This window comes from Herpailurus yagouaroundi, unplaced genomic scaffold (assembly GCF_014898765.1).
Source record: "Herpailurus yagouaroundi ecotype Mexico unplaced genomic scaffold, PumYag 29, whole genome shotgun sequence".
NCBI classification, from domain to species: domain Eukaryota; kingdom Metazoa; phylum Chordata; class Mammalia; order Carnivora; family Felidae; genus Herpailurus; species Herpailurus yagouaroundi.
Window position 1 is genome coordinate 117,510,979 of NW_024412377.1, and position 17,355 is coordinate 117,528,333.

A 17,355-nucleotide genomic window follows, 5' to 3' on the forward strand; every position below is an offset into this window, starting at 1 on the left:
AAAGGAGAGGAAATTTTGGAGAAGTGGGGAGGGGAGGAAGACAAAGGGAAAGAAGATTCTGCTAAACTTACTCTTGTTCTCAAAATGGGGGATTTGTAACCCTGAGGGTTTCTACTGTCAGTCATGGGGCACATGAAACTGTGGGACAAACATAATCTGATACAGCTTCTTGGAAGCAGCTTTACCCCAAGATTTTTATTTAAAAATTTGTATATGTTTATATAAACACATATCTATTACACAGCTTGTTCATAGTATTCTTAGAAGCATCTTTATTACAGTTGTTCGCTTTTCCCTAGTTTTATTGAGATATAATTGGTATATAGCCCTGTATCATTTTAAGGTGGACAGCATAATGTCTTGATTTTCATATATTGTGAAATGATTACCACAATAAGTTCAGAAAAATCTATCATCACATAGATTAAAACAAGAAAAAAGAAGAAAATGGTTTTTCCTTGTGATAAGAACTCTTAGGATTTACTGTCTTAACATTTTTCTATAGATCATACAGCAACTTTAGCTACAGTCATCATGTTGTATATTATAACCCTGGTGCTTATTTTTCTTATAACTGTAAGTTTACACCTTTTGACCCCCTTCATCCAATCACCCAAACCCCAGCCCCCTGCTTCTGGTCACTCCAAAGGTGTGTTTTCTATGAGGTTGTTGGTTGGATTGATTCCACATACAATCATAGTATTCGTCATTCTGTTTGACTTATTTCACTTAGCATAACACCCTCAAGGTCCATCCGTGTTGTTGCAAATGGCAAGATTGCCTTCTTCTTAAAGGCTGAATAATATTCTGGTGTGTGTGTGTGTGTATGTGTGTGTGTGCGCGCGCGCGTGTGTGTGTATGCATACTACAACATCATCCATTGCTGTTTCTTTATCTTTGCTATTGTAAACAATGCTGCAGTGAACACAGGGGTGTAGATGTCTCTTCAACACAGTATTTTTGTTTCCTTTCAATGTATCTCAGAAGTGGAATTGCTGGATCATATGGTAGTCCTATTTTTAATTTTTTGAGGAAACTTCATACTGTTTTCCATAGTGGCTGCAACAATTTACATACCCACTAACAATGTATAAGAGTTCCTTTTTCTCCATATCCTTACCACAACTTGGTATTTCTTGTCTTTTTGGTGTGTGTGGTGACAATTTTTTGTGGTTCTGATTTGCATTTCACTGATTATTTGTAATGTCAAGCACCTTTTTTTGTGTACGTCTTGGCCTTCATATATCTCCTTTGGAAAAATGTCTAGTTAGGTCCTTTGCCCATTTTTGAATTGGATTATTTGGGGGGTTTATTGCTGTTTTTGCTTTTGAGTTGTAGGAGTTTTACATATTTTGGATATTTGGGATATTTGGGATATTTGGATATTTGGGATTTGCCTATTTGGGATCTTTGGTGGTGCCATATAGATAGGATTTTTTTTTCTACTTCTGTACAAATCCCATTGGAATTTTGATAGCAATTGCATTGAATCTTTAGATGGCTTTGGGTAGTATGGACATTTAATAATGCTAATTCTTCCATTCCATGAACACAGGATTCCTTTCCATTTATTTGTGTTGTCTTTAATTTCTTTCATCAGTGTCTTATGGTTTTCAGTGTAAACATCTTTCACCTCCTTGGTTAAATTCATTCTTTAAGTATTTTATTGCTTGTTGATGCTGAAATAAATGGGATTGATTTTTTTTTTCAGATAATTCACCGATAGGGTATAGAAATGCTACTGTATGTTAATTTTGTATCCTGCGATTTTACTGAATTTATTGATTAGATCTAACAGTTTCTTGGTGAAGTCTTTACAATTTTCTGTATATAAAATCACGTCATCTGCAAATAGGCAATTTTACTTCTTCCTTTCCAATTTTGATGGCTTTTACACCTTTTTGTTGCTTGATTGCTCTGGCTAGCACTTCTGTGCTATGTTGAATAGGAGTGATGAGAGTGGGCACCCATGACTTGTTCCTGATCTTAGAAGAAAAGCTTTCAATATCTCACCACTGAGTCTGATGTTAGCTGTGGCCTAGTCATTTATGGCTGTATTAAGTTGAGATATGTTCCCTTGATACCTAATTTGCTATGAGTTTTTATCACGAACAGATGTAGAATTTTGTCAAATCCTTTTTCTGTGTCTCTTGAGATGATGTGATTTTTCCTCTTTCAATTCAATGTGATATCTCACATTTATTGATTTGCATATGTTGAACCATCTATGCATCCTAAGGATATATTCCACTTGACCATGGTGAATGATCCTTTTAATGTACTTCTGAATTTAGTTTGCTTGTATTTTATTGAGGAATTTTGTGTTTGTATTCATCAGGGATATTGTCCTGGAGTTTCCTTTTCTTTTAGTGTCTTTTTCTGGCTTTGGTATCAGGGTAATGCTTTGGTATCAGGTAATCCAATTATAAAATTGGATTAGGGGTGTCCCCTCCTCTTTGGTTTTTTGGAAGAATTTGAGAAGAATTGGTGTTTATTCTTCTTTAAATGTTTAGTAAAATTAACACCTGAAAGTATCTGTCCTGGGCTTTTCTTTGGTGGAAGAGCTTTGATTACTGATTCATTTTCCTTACCAATAATTGGTCTGTTCAGATCTTTAATTTCTTTCTGATTCAGAATTTGCAGGTTGTATGTTACTAAGAGTTTTCCTTAGTAAAAAAAAAAAACAAACAAACATTTCTTTAGGTTGTCCAGTTTGTTTGTGTATAGTTGTTCATAGTGGCTTTCTATGCTCCTTAGCATTTCTGTGCTATCAGTTGTAATGTCTCCTCTTTCATTTATATTTTATTGATTTGGGTCCTTTCTCTTTTTTCCTTGGCTAGTTTAGCTTGTTTTTTTTAGGTTGGATTTTTTTTTCTTTGAGTATAGTTGACCAAATTTTTTTTTTTAGTATCAAAGTATTACATAAAATATAAATACATAGGCATACATAAATTATTATATAATATTTACACATATATGTTATATATGTATAAAACATATACAATATTTTATATATGTTTATATATACATATATTATATATTAACAAAATATTTATATAAACATGCATAAAATATAAAATATATGTAAATATTATGTAATATGTTTCTCTCTATATATTTCCATATAATATATAAACACATATATAAAGATATATGCATATATGAACATATAAAATGATACAAAAATATAACATTAAAAAACTTTGAAATATTAACATTTAAAAATATTTTAATATTAAAAATCAAGACTGTAATCAACTAAAATGCAGAAATGCATGTGAATTTTTTTTCTCTATCACATAAGTCTATTTAACTTAAAGATATAATAAGACAGATACTCAGAGGGGAGTTTGTGATACGGCAGTGCAGACCCCAACAGTCCCACCCCTGGCCCTTGAAGGGTTCACATTTAACGTGTTCTCTTTCCTCTGCTTTAGGTGAAAAAGTTTAAGATGTGCAGTGACGTGGACAATTCAACAACAGTAGCCAAAAGGGGAAAATGAGGGGAAGGAGCGGGAGGTGAACAGACTGGGGGGATGAATGTTTGTCTTAAGTGGCTGAGAAGGAAAGGTTGGTTAAAGCTCTTAGAACTTACTTCTCAGGGATGAGCAGAACAAACTGCAAGCAGACCAGGATGCAAGGAGGGGGCACCCAAAAAAATCTGAGGGGTTTGGAGCACGTGGAAATCAGATGGTAAAAGAGGACTTAGGTCATTTGCCTCAATAGCAGACCACCTACACAGTATGTCTACCTTTTTGGTTCTATGCTTTATAGAGCTATACTTCTATACTTTAAAGCTGTTGATGAGCAGAGAGGGATAAAATAGGTAACATTCTGGAAGCAAAGAAGCAGAGGCATCTGACATGAAGAAAAGTATGAACGTGGGAAAGAAAGAAGTTAGGAGTCAGGATGTAGAATGGAAAAGTAAAACATAATAACAAATCATTACATGCACTAATTGACTCAGAAGAAGTCTATGAAATGGGTGTAACAACATCAACTCCATTTTATAAATGAGAAAACAGGAGGAAAGGGAAAATTTAATGCTTTTACTTTATTTAATCATATCCTGGATTCTATACCAGTGGATCTCAACCTTAGAACTTTTTAACTCAACCTGAAGAACTTCTTACAATACTGATGACCAAGCCACACTCCCAGATTCAAATGTAACCGATCTTGGGTGGGATCCAGACACCAGTATCCTAAAAGAAGTTTTCCCAAATGGGTTATATGTGATGCTAAGGTTGAGAAACACTGATATAGCGGGGGCCTAGAAGTCCTAGGGGTCATATGATAAGCTTTTGGCATTATATAAATCTACAACTTAACCCAGTTAGTGGGTACTATGCCTTACTAACATTATCTTACTTCCTTCTCAGATCAATTACAAGGTGTCCTGTTACTATTCCTATTTTTTATCCATATAATAAAGGCATCAATGCTTACAAAGATTACACAAGTTAATGTTAAATCATTACTCCAAAAAAACCACATAGCTGTTTACTAAGTCACCACTACAGCCACTGCCTCATCTGGACATGACAGGAAGTATTCACAAAAGATGACAGCTCTCACTGAAAGAAGGGATGTGTACCCTCTAATAGATTTCAAACACTCTATTGAAGATCAACAATACCCTGCCCCTCTGTTAGTTGTATTAGCATTGAGTATTCAACATGTTGAAACCATCATTACAGATAGTTACACATTCCATCTTTTAACAAGATAACTCTACCCCTTTATTATCCTCATTACAAGTTTAGAACATTTCAAGGCTGCTGCTTTTCTGCTCAGTACTAAGACAATTCTACTTCTTAGTCTAGAAACACAAAGACCCTCGCAGCAGTCTGTGAAAGAAGTCTACAAAAGAAGAAAATGTTCCCTCTTCCTTAGAGCCACAGATAAGAGGTCTTCATTATTAAGGCAAAACAAAAACAAACAAAAACAACACAAAAAACATATTCTAGCAGATATTTCTAAAAAAGTCTCTTGTAAGATTTTTGGACATAAGGGGTTGGTAGTAAGCCCTGTGAAAATAAATCCTACCCTCTAGCGTGTCTGCGATGCTGAGTGGAACTCTTACTGAATAACACGTTGGCCTGGTGATAGTATTTACATTTATATCGCTTTCCCCTAAGACATAAATATCTGCATAGATTACCTTTACAAGTTCAGAAGGCATCTGTGGCACGACTCCCCTCACCTCTTTTCCCACATGAAAAAGTTAAAAAGCAAAAGCAAAACAACTCTACTAGAGTTATACCTATTTTTGTGGGTATATACATAAATATATATTTATATTTATACAGTTATTCATTTAGATATGTGTATTTATATATCAAGTATTATGTATTGTATAAATATAAAATACATATAAAATCAAATATATTAAAAAAATTACAATGTTTTATTTTCCTATACACAAAATAGGCAATGTAGGGCTCTTCCCCTTAATAAAGGTTTTTAGGATATATATATATATCCAGAGGATATATATAATGAAAATTATCTCTCTCTCTTTCCCTAGCATCTCTTAAAATAATTTAACCGAAACAAACAGACCAGATAAAACAACAGGTTAACAGGTTTGCAGGATATTTAAAGTACATCTTTAAATGGAAATGATGGCTCCATTAATAAAATTCGTTGGGCTAAAAATTATGTTAAAGATTTCCATTCTGATGAAATGCAAATAAGAAAATGGATGGAATGAGGAGAAGATAAGCCGATGGTTTTGTTGTGAACTTTTTTTCCCCAGCTGGGAAGCAGGATTTAAAGACCGAGTGAGTAGTAGGAGACCATGAATTATCCCTAAAAAGATCACTGAATTTCTGACCTCTTTTCCAGGCCTGTGGCTTGAGTAGGGTTTTCTTGTCAATACACGTGAGTCTTTTCTAATATGGTGCCTAAGCAGTGATGAATCAGCTCCTAGAGCAGTACAGTGAGTTTGAGCTACAGTGGGACAGAAATGGAGACTGGGTGGGGGCGGGGGGGGATACAGGTAAACACTGATGTTGCTGTGGTAGGCATTCTTGTGAGATTTGGTTGGAGGAATACGATGCCTTGGGACATGTCTCTGGATGAGGTTGAAGGGGCAGAGGGTGAGCAAATAGCACAGGCCTCTTGAACATAGCATGGGTATTTCCTACCAATGGCAACCATCTGCCATTTCGTTTCTTTTAAACTAATGAAGGCATATCTATACTCTCAGGATATACCAGTTCTGAAATGCCCTTATCCTTTGTTTTCTGCTTGGCTACCCCTATTCAACCTAGAGGAACCAGACCAAATGCTTCCTCTTCTGGAAAGCCTTTCCTGGACCCTCATTTAGGATCCCTAAATAATTCCAGAGCACTTTGTACATCTAAGGGTAGCAATGACTAGCAAGACAGAGACATTTCCTGACATAGCAGGCACTTTATAATCATGTATTGAATGCATGTATTGAATGAATGAATGGAATGAATGAATGAATGAATGAATGAATAAAGGAACATGGTAATACTGTAATGAGTGGCTAAGATTGATCCTCACATTTTTAAAAACTTGATGTCAAAGAGTAGAGATAGAGTACTCTTTTGAAATTCACGATCCTTCTGATTCCTCTTTGGGAGAATACCAACCTTTATTTTGAAGCAAAATAATTTTTATTTTTAAACATAGGGTACAAGATTAGGAGGAACTAAAACAAAAAATTAGAGTAGGCAGTGCCAAGCTCCCATCAACAGAAACATAAAAAACAAGCAGAAACTGTCAGAGCTCACTTTGTCAGAATTTTGGAACGCAGTCAAAGGTTTTTTAACCAAGGAAACACCAAATCAAGAAAAAACGCAACTTAAAAAAATGCTCCTGGTGTTCAAGGGAATCTCTGTCAAAATATTAGCTAAACACAAGCTAACAACAGGAACTGCAGGGATGAGACAAGGAATACAGTGTTTGCAAAAGTAGTTTGTAAAAGTTACTTAAAAAGGGACAAGTATAGCCTTCAACAATCGTAAAACAGCAAGCCCTATGGAAGGAGAGAATACTGCCTTACGATATTCAAATGTCAGGTGTTTGACAATGAAACCATAAGGCATGCAAAGAAACAGGAAAGTAGGGTCAATTCAGAAGAACACAATCAATTGATGGAAATCATCCCTGAGGAAGCCCAAACAGTGGATATACTAGACAGAGTATCTTTCTTTTTTTTAACTTTGTTTATATATTTTGAGAGAGAGAGAGAGAGACAGAGCAAGCGAGCACAGGGGAGGGGCAGAGAGAATGGGAGAGAGAATCCCAAGCAGGCTCCATGCTGTCAGTGCAGAGCCCAAGGTGGGGCTCCATCCCATGATCCTGGGGTCATTACCTGAGCTGAAATCAAGAGTCAGATGCCCAATTGACTGAGCCACCCAGGTGCCCTGAAAACAACTATCTTAAATATGCTCAAAGAGTTAAAAGAAATCATGGGAGGAAACCATATGTTAGGCCACAAAACATTCTCAATAAATTTTAAAAGATTAAAATCTTACAAATTATCTTCTCTGACTACAACAAAATGAAGGTAGAAATCAACAACAGAAGTAAAACTGGAAAATTCACAAGTATGTGGAAATTAAACACCATATTCTTAAACAACAGTTGTGTCAAAAACGATCACAAGAAGTAGAAAATACTCTAAGATAAATAAATAAAAACAAACAAACAAACCCAAGATATTAGAACTTAGGGAATGCATTGAAGATAATGCTCAGAGGGTGTTTTATAGCTGTAAATGTCTACATTAGAGAAGAAGAAATATCCCACATCAGTAACCTAACTTCATACTCTTATGAATTAGAAAAAGAAAAGCAAAATAAACCCAAATCTGGCAGAATGAAATAATAAAGATGAGAGCAAAGACAAATGAAATAGAGAATAGACATAATGGCATCAAAAGTCATTTCTTTGAAAAGATTAACAAGATTGGCAAATGTTTAGCCATACATAAAAAAGAGAAAAGATGCAAATAACTGAGCTCTAGAAGAACACAAATTACCTACCTTGACTTCAGAAAAAATAAAATATCTCACAGACCTGTAACAAGTAAATGGTAACCTACAAGTAAGAATCCGAAATGGAAACTTTCTAACAAAAGCCCAGAATCTGATGTCTTCAGCAGTAAATTGTACTGAATATTTAAAGAAGAAATAACACCAATCTTTCTCAAACTCTTCTGAAAAGACAGAAGAGGGAACACTAACTCATTCTATGAGCCCAGCTTTACCCCAATAGTAAAACAGCTAAAGACATCAAAAGTAAAGAAAATTATAGGACAATTTTCATTATGAATATAGATGCAAGAATCTTCAACAATATACTAGCAATTGGAATCCAACAGCATATTGAAAGATTATACACGATGAGCAAGTGGGATTTATCCCAGGAGTGTGAGAGAATGGTTCACCATAAGACAACCAGCCAACATAACACATCACATTAATAGAACTAGGAAAAGACAAATGCACAACATTATCTCATTTGACCCAGAAGAGGCATTTGACAAAATCCGAAGCCCTTCAAGAGAAAAACATTAAAAAACTAGGAGTTGAAGTATACTTCTTCAACAAGCTAAATGACATTTACAAAAAACTCACAGCTAACACAATTCTCAATGGTAAAAGATGAAAGTATTTCCCACTAAGATCAGAAAAAAGACAAAGATGCCTGCTCTTACCATTGCTATTCAATAATGTCCTAGAATTTCTAGCCAGAGCAGTTAGGAAAGAAAAGGAAAGAAGGCATCCAAACTGCAAAGGCAGGAGTAAAGCTATCCTTATTTGCAGATGACATGGTCTTAGAGGGAGGAAGTCCCATGGAACCCAGAAGGAAGCTGTAAAGCTGATAAATGAATTCAGTAAAATTGCAGTAAACAAATCAACACAGAATAATTGGTTGTGTTTCTATACACTGGTAATTAACAATCCAAAAAGGAAGTTAATAATTCAATTTCCATAGTGTTCAAAAGAATAAAATACTTAGGAATAAGTATAACCAAGGTGAAAACTTTGTACTCTCAAAAGTACAAAACATTGCTGAAAGAAATTAAAGAAAAAAACGAATGGGGTTTAGGTAACAAAAACTTACGGAAATAAATAGTGGTGGTGGCTGTACAACATCGTGTACTTAATGCCACTGAATTGCACACTTAAAAATGGTTAAAGTGGGAAATTTGATGTTAAACATATTTTACCCCAATAAAAATTTAAAAACAAAACAAAATGAAGGGGCGCCTGGGTGGCTCAGTCTGTTAAGGACCTAACTTGATTTTAGCTGAGGTCACGATCTCAAGGTTTGTGACTTCAAGCCCTGTGTTGGGCTGTGTGCAGACCACGCAGAGCCTGCGTGGGATTCTCTCTCCCCCTCTCTCTGCCCCTCCCCAGATCGCACTCCCTCTTTCTCTCTCTCAAAATAAATAAACGTTAAAACAAAACAAAAAGACCAAGAGGATGTACACCTCTCTGATTAGAGATGGAAGGGCCTGTTTTTGTTATAGGCAAAGCCACTTCCTGGTAAATGATTTTGAGGTTGATGTGAAGCCTGGAAGAAAGAGGAAAAAGTTTCCTTCTTTTGCATGGTTTTAGAAAATGCTAAGCTCTGTACTGTGGGTAAGTGGCTTATAGCCTTTCCCATCAGGACAGAGGCTTCCAGGAGCTGGGTGTGGGGAAGAACTAGGATAAGAGGTGGCTCCGGGAAGAATGTCTGGTGGGGTAGCATGACCTTGTAACTCTAAGAACAGCAGTGCCTAATTTTCACTGTCCAGTTATAAAGTTTTCTTTCCTTCCAGTATCCCGATGCTCTTATTTATTGAATCTATACTGTATTAATACTCTTTTAAGGCATTACCATGAAGACACTGGTGGGTAAGACCGGGTCTTCTCCCACAAGAAGAATTCATTTTAGTGGGATAGAAAAAGAAACACAAACACATAAATACTTATAAATTATGTTAATGTCATGAAGTAATTAGAAATAGGGGCTGAGAAAGAGAGCAGTTGTGAAGGACCTTATCTTCAGAAACCCCCTATGTGAAGAGCTGAGAGTAGAACATTGAAGGAAAAGGGAAGAGCAAGGGTCCTAAAGAAGGCCAAAACCAGTAGTTATTGAGGGTCAGATACCTATAGGATCTTTGTGGTTAGAGGGTTTTGAGCGAAGACAAGAATGACATAGTACAAGGAGGGATGGAAAGGTAGACATACCGGGTAGAACGTGTGAGGCACGGTCAAAGGTTATTCACAAACTGCTGCCATCACTGAAACTTTAGAATACTTGTAATAGATATGCTCTCTTGGTCTTGGCTACATTTGGCGGCCTGTTCACAGAGAAGCCTGTATAGGCAAGCTCTACAGGTGCATAGGCAGGAGCAAGTCTGGAGAAGCTAGTTGGTTACGATGTGAAGAACAGATCATTAGGAGGAAGGTGTGGCGAAGCAACAAGTAAGATGAATCTGTGACAGAGCTGAACATTCCTTGGAGGGCTGCAGAAAATATTTACAGGTGGGCGTTTGGCAAGAGGCCCATTCTGTGAACAGAAAGAATGTGGACTTTGGTAGATTGGCTGTTACAGGATATAGTGGCCCTGGATGACTGGAGACATTAAGGACATTGAGAATATTTATTTGTTTGCAGAGCTACCTTCGAGGACAGGGATGTCATTGAATGCAGGGATTCTGTCTCATTCATATAATCTTCAGTGTAATGGGCCTGGCAGATAATATATACTCAGCAAAAGCAGCCTAAATGAATGGATGGATGAAAGGATGGATGACCATTAGCTGAGTGGTGGGTAGGCAGGGGGAAGAATGGATGGGTATATGGATAGATGGATGACGATTAGATGCAAAGGGAATGTTTACTACTTCACCATCATTATAATACACAGAACCACACGTGAGTCTCAAATTCTCCTGAGTCCCTGCAAGTGACTGCATTGAAATCTGAGCTCCAACTAACAGAGAATAATATAGTCACAAAACAATTTTAACACAGCCTGAAATCCAGCCATAGCATCCATAAGAATTCAATTTTTTCTGTGAATAGACACTTTTCACTTCTGCTTGGCCGGATATAATGAAATTTTGCTTGTGACAAAGAACAGGCACCACCTCTAAGGTTGGAGGGGGGCCCCAAACAGCCACGTGTGTACTTTAGAACCAGCCCCTTGCCTGTAATTTTAGGAGGAGTCACCTCATTGAGGCTTGGCCAATTGGAGGCTCCCCAGGAAATTGTAAAATTTGAAATGAGAGTTTGAAGAGGTCAATGACCAAATACAGTTAATGACAGAGCTAGAGAATCTGCAGTGAAACATTGCTGCTTGGCTTGGGTCCCCACAGCTGCCCCTGCCTGCCATTTCAGAAGGCCCAGGGCTCAGTGACTCTGTGCATTCACAAAGCAGAAACGGGGCGTGTTGAGGGGACCTCCCACCAGAAGCTCTCCCACAAACCATGGCCATCAGGAAGAGTCCCATGACTCTGAGTCTGGCGGGGACCTGCTTACCTGAGAGGATTCACATTTCCTCATCTCCTTCTCCTTCTTTGCCAGGCGCTTCTTTTTCTTGTGAAGAGGTTTGGACTCCAAAATCATTTCTTCAAGTTCAAAGGTGGGGTCGCAATTCAGCCTGCCTTTCTGCAAGAAAGACAAGTTGGCTCACTCCTTTGATTCCGTATCATTCTACAAATACACCAGGACAAATGGCAAGAATAACACCTAGTTTTGATGGAGCAGTCCAAGAATAAGGAGCTGTGATTCCTCCTTGGTTTCAGATAATTTATTGCCAGCATTGTTTTTCATACTCTTTTTTGATTTTCTATTTTGTCTATTTTCTAAACTCCCCGTGAGCCCTCAGTGAGTGAGAAAGGAGATCAAATAATAGTTATCTTCCTAAAGTTTGAGCTTGTAAATTAGGTTTCTCAAAGTGTGTTCTAATGATCACATAGATCAGAAAGTACATTTTTAACAACCTCCCCAGGTGATTCAGATTGACAATAAAAGTCAGAGAATCATATGTAGAACCCCTCCCGAGGCAGCATCAATGGCTAATTGCTGTGGTGTGGTGTGTAGGAGGAAGAACGGAAGCAACAGGATATGGGTTTAGATCTCCATGGTGTCATGCGTCCATCAGCCAAGGTACACCTGCCCCTACCAGATTCTGCAACGTGGCCGATTGAGATCTAGACCTACCCTCTTGTTCCATGAGGTAGCAACTCCTTGCCCCAGAACTCCACCACACTGCCCACTCGTGTCGCCCGCCTTGCACCTTCAGCCGACCCACCCATCCATGCCTCTATTTGCACATGAAAGATCACACCCCCACAAGCCCACAGCTTGCGCCTCCGTTGGGCTGACCAGAAAACTCTGAACTGTCTCAACTGTCCCCTTTAGTTCATTATCCTGCTGATCTAGCTGATACTGAATGTGTAGAATTAGACTAGAAGAGGGAAGCTAGAGGCCTCATGTGGGCCCTGTGGCCGAAGCTTCTGGACTGCAGCTTTACCAGCAGTCTGCAGAAGGCCACAGATGTCCCTCAGCCAGGTAGTCATCCAGTGGGAATTATTTGCCTTTGGCTATTAGTGCTTACAAGTATGGCTCTGTGGCAGAGAACCACCTAAGGAAGAGGGGTGAATGGTAAAAATAAATCCAACATTTTCAATGCTGTGACTCACAGAACTCCATGGACACAAATTTCTACATCTTTGAAATCAGAGAAAACACTGTTTCCTCAACGAGAAAATTCCTGGGAATGACTGTTTGGAGGACTAGAGCTTCCTTCCAGTAGAAGCATGCCACAAAAAATGGTTAGGAGCTGGGACTCCAGACACAGATAGACCTGGGTTAGAATCCCACTTGGCCACTTGCTAGCCACGTGAACTTTGGTGGCCCATTTACCATCTTCTCATCTGTAAGACAGGAGTGGGGCTGTCTTCGGACACCGGTGAGGTTATCTAATGAGACTCTGTGTGTAACTGAATGAGAGTTGTGATGGGTTGGTTAGGATTGACTCACATTAGGAATAAAACCTGGAATAAGCCTCTTCTGCAAAACTGCATCCCAGTTCATGTCATTCATATATGGGAAGTTCTGAACGTCGGACAAGTGAGAAAATCGTTGGTCTGGATTCAGCTCAAGTAGCTGCCAATGGAATACAAATATCAAGATCATCATGAAAGTCAAAGTGGGGCAAAAAATCATACAAATTCCTTCTAAAAAAGGTTTCAGGTGTAGAACTGAAGGAAACAAGGCAGCGTCCCCCTTCCTTCACCCTATAAACAAATAGTATAGGTAATACATACATAAATAATGCGATAATGCATGAATAGAATCAGCTATAAGTTGGTTTTTGCAGTGTGGTGAGTGAAAATAGACTGTCCTACTGAGTCAATCATACCTTTGATTCCTGACTCCCCTACTTTATTTATTTATTTAAAAAAATTTTTTTTACATTTATTTATTTTTGAGAAACAGAGACAAAGCACAAGCGGGGGAGGGGCAGAGAGAGAGGGAGACACAGAATCTGAAGCAGGCTCCAAGCTGTCAGCACAGAGCCCGACGTGGGGCTCGAACCCACAAACTGTGAGATCATGACCTGAGCCCAAGTCGGGAGCTCAACCGACTGAGCCACCCAGGTGCCCCTGACTCCCCTACTTTATTAACTATGGTCAAGTTTGTCCTCTCAATCTTCATTTAGTATATACTGAAGGGGATAATTGTCTATTTCATAAGGTTGTAGCTAGGATTAAATGAGCCATGTACACAAAGTACCTAAGAGAAGGTCTGTTCTTATTAGGTGGTGAATGCTCATGCATTTCTATAAATGAAATTCATTTCCTACTAAAAGTTTTAGCTGTTCATATTGCAAATTCATCATCAAATAATTAATAATTATTAATAATTAGTAGCAATTATTCTTGCTATTAATATTATAGCAACTGTTAATATTAATACTTAATAAAAATACACTGGGTGTGACAAAGATGCAACCAAGGTTACTGTTTACAATTTTGGGTTTTACTAACAGGGATTAAAGATTTTCCCCTCACATAACCACTTACAGCCAGTATCACATCAGTCCTGTGGCCCAAATGGGAAAGGTCAGTTCTCCTTGAGAACATTCCTGGAGACTATAGCTGTGGATCATCAGGGTGTAATTGTGGGGTGAGGAGGGCTCTCTTGGAACTGAGGAAAATCTGATTATGCAAAATGCCCCCACTATTCTTGACATTATCAATATCCCTATTCCAAAACAGGGAAGTTGACCCCAAAGACAAGAAGTACAAGTATGAATCTTCGGCCCTCAAAGCTCTTGTCCTTAACTGGCCATGACTTGTGTAATTTTCCCTCTTTGAAGAAAACCAAGCGCATCCTCTGGGGCTCCTCATTCTTTGTTCCATATAATCATTCAATACATACGACTTAGCTGCTGCTACAATTGCTACTAATCTTTTCCGTGAACATGGAAAATCTGACGGACACTACGGACCTCATTTATTCAAGTACCAGATTTTCCCACCTGTCAGACTCTGTGCTAGATGCCGAGGATAACATGGTGAAGAAGCCTGACATGCTGCCTCCTCATGTGGCTTAGAGGACAATAATCATTAACCCAAGAATCACACACATGCAATGCAGAGTTTCAAATTAAAAACAATGATATGAAGGAAAGACATTGCTATGTGAGCTTAAAACAGAGGAAAGCTGCTTGAGGAAGTGATGTTTAAGCTGAAGTCTAAAGCTGTGCTTCTCAAACTGTATAGAAGGGCCAATTATTTCTGTTTGTTTTAATTTCCAATCCAGTGAGATCCATACATGGTCTTACTGTGCATGGCTAATATGCAGAGTTACACCGTGCACAACTTGTGACATGTGTTACACCCTGTTCAACGAGATGAGTCCACTGACCATGTACTCAGAGGCATCAGCAGTATCAAACTGATACAACAATCACTAAAGGCTTCTCTCAATTTCTGGACTTCCTGTGGACCAGTAGGAAGCAATGCATGAGCTTGAACCAGTCAATGAATCCCAGTGAGTAGCACTGATTTCTATAAAGGAGGGAGCTGGTAGTGCTGGGGATGGGAGCACTGTTCCAGGCAGAGGGACTAGCAAATGCAAAGGTCTGGTGGTGAGAAATTGACAGATGCTGGTGAGGAGGGGGAGGAAAAGGAGAGGAGAAAAAGAAGGCTGAAGCAGTTTCTGTGTAGTCAAAAGGGGAATAAAAGTCCAAAATAAGGCTTGAGTGGCTTAAAGGCTTTAGAACCTTTATACCATACCAACGATTCTGATCTTTTTTCTGAGAACAATGAGAAGACAATTTTGCTTTGAACAGATCGTTATGGGGCAGGGGGAGAACAGACTGGAGTGTGCAAAAGTGTACAGCACAAACCAGTTATAAGGCAGGACGTGATGGCAGTAGGACTGGGGGGATAGCAGTAGAGATAAAGAGAAGTGACAGAGTCAAGAGATATTTACGAAATCAGATTACAGAACTTAGCGATGAATTGGAAACGGGGGAGATGAGATGGACCGTTTCTCGTTTCTGGCTTCCATAACTGGATGGATGCAGAGGCCAGTCACCGAGAAAGGGAACATCACACAAAGTCCAGGAGACAGAGGTCAGGGACTTCATCTTGGACATAGTTGAGTTTGAGATGGCTGAGCAAGAGGACACCTGTGTTGCCTTCATGAAACCATGTGTTTGAAAGCTGTTCGGTGCAAAGCCCACTCTAGAAATGTACATTGTCATGACCGCCTCCAGGATTGCAGACTAACTTCCCTCCAACCAGAAAGCATGCTTCTTTTTACCACTTGCTTTGTCATGCTGTCCTCCTTCTTACCTTCTTAAGTAGTGACACCATTTCCTGTGACCAGGCAGAAGGGTAAGTCACAATAGCCGTCTCAAACATGTGCGCGACTTCCTTGCTGGACGCACCGGAGCGAATATGGTATGGTCTCTTGGGGGAGAGAAGCAGTAAGAGTCTTCATTTTTATAGGGAAAGAAAAAATGTTGCTTTGCAAATGTTTCTGAGCTAAATTTTCAAGGACTAAAATCTCAGTATCATTTTCTAATCCCTTCCAGCTGATTGTTGTTTTCATATGCAAATGTGATCTGTTGCCAGCTCTCTTAAAAAAAAAAAAACGACACCAGAAATCTATAGTTTCTTGTGAAATCTCAGAATTTTTAAAAGTAGCTAAGTCCATTGGGCCAAATGAAACATTTCTATACGCTAAATCCACCTCTGAGATACCAATTTGGGACTGTTTTGTAAGGTAACTTATACAAGTATTTACATAAAACATGGGACAAGTGTTCAGTAAATGGAACTTAAAAAAATGTCCCTTACATGTTGATTATAAGGAGATCCAGCATTTTACTCTGCATCTCCTTGCACTTGTTTGAATCAATAATAAGTTCAAGATAGAATGTTACCCACAGAGCTTCATCCTCCGTCCATAATGCTATAAGTTGCTAGTTCCATGGAGAGGGGTAGGGAATTTTATGATAAGGCAAAGTGCTTTCACTTCTGAGAGAACCAAGTTCTTCTATAGATTTAACTTGGGGGGAAAGAAATCAACAGTGGCTTTGTCATATTTTTCACAGCTGTCCACTAGAGGGCAGTCTTTACCCATATTAATTTCTCTATTTCATAAACTAGATTTGTGGGATTTTATCTTTTATGTGAACTGTGAGCTACTTAGGGCCAGAGATTATCCCATACTCATATGTGTGTCCATTGGACCTAACAGGTGCTCATTACATGTTTTTTGAATGGACAAAATTGCCATATTAGATTAACCAACAATGGGACAGTTAATATGGACATGTATATTTATCAAGTGCCTGGCCCTTTCAAGATACTTAATAAGTGATTGTGGGCCTATGAAACAAATTGGAAGAAATAGAAGTTTATTTTTTTCCTGTTATGAATCAGTATTTAAAGGTAATGTAATGGGGAGGGGGTGCCTAGGTGACTCAGTTGAGCATCCGACCCTTGATTTCGGCTTAGGTCATGATCCCAGGGTTGTAGGAGCGAGCCCCACATTGGGCTCCGCACAGAGCCATGGAGCCTGCTTAAGAAAGATTCTGTCTCTCTTTCCCCCTGTCTGCCCCTCCCCTTGCTCGTGTGCTCTTTCTTTCTCTCAAAAAAAAAAAAAAAAAGTAACATAATTATAGATGGCTAACAGACATGAAAAGATACTCCATATCACTCATGATCAGGGAAACACAAATCAAAACTGCAATGAGATATACCTTCACACCAGTTAAAATAGCTAAAATTAACAATACAGGAAACAACAGGTGTTGGCAAGGATGCAGAGAAAGGGGAACCCTCTTACACTT

General features: G+C 38.5%; 1 protein-coding gene across 2 annotated transcripts in view; it reads right to left on the reverse strand.

Annotated features, from left to right (window-relative positions):
- The window catches only part of STK32A (serine/threonine kinase 32A), a 144,602-nt gene that overhangs the window by 16,406 nt on the left and 110,841 nt on the right, over window positions 1–17,355 (reverse strand). For both annotated transcript variants that reach the window (XM_040453516.1, XM_040453509.1), the window contains exons 9-11: window positions 15,851–15,967; window positions 13,023–13,148; window positions 11,517–11,645 (exon numbers count right to left, since the gene is read on the reverse strand). In XM_040453516.1, the coding sequence (XP_040309450.1) occupies window positions 11,517–11,645; window positions 13,023–13,148; window positions 15,851–15,967 (372 nt within the window). The remainder of the gene's footprint in view (window positions 1–11,516; window positions 11,646–13,022; window positions 13,149–15,850; window positions 15,968–17,355) is intronic.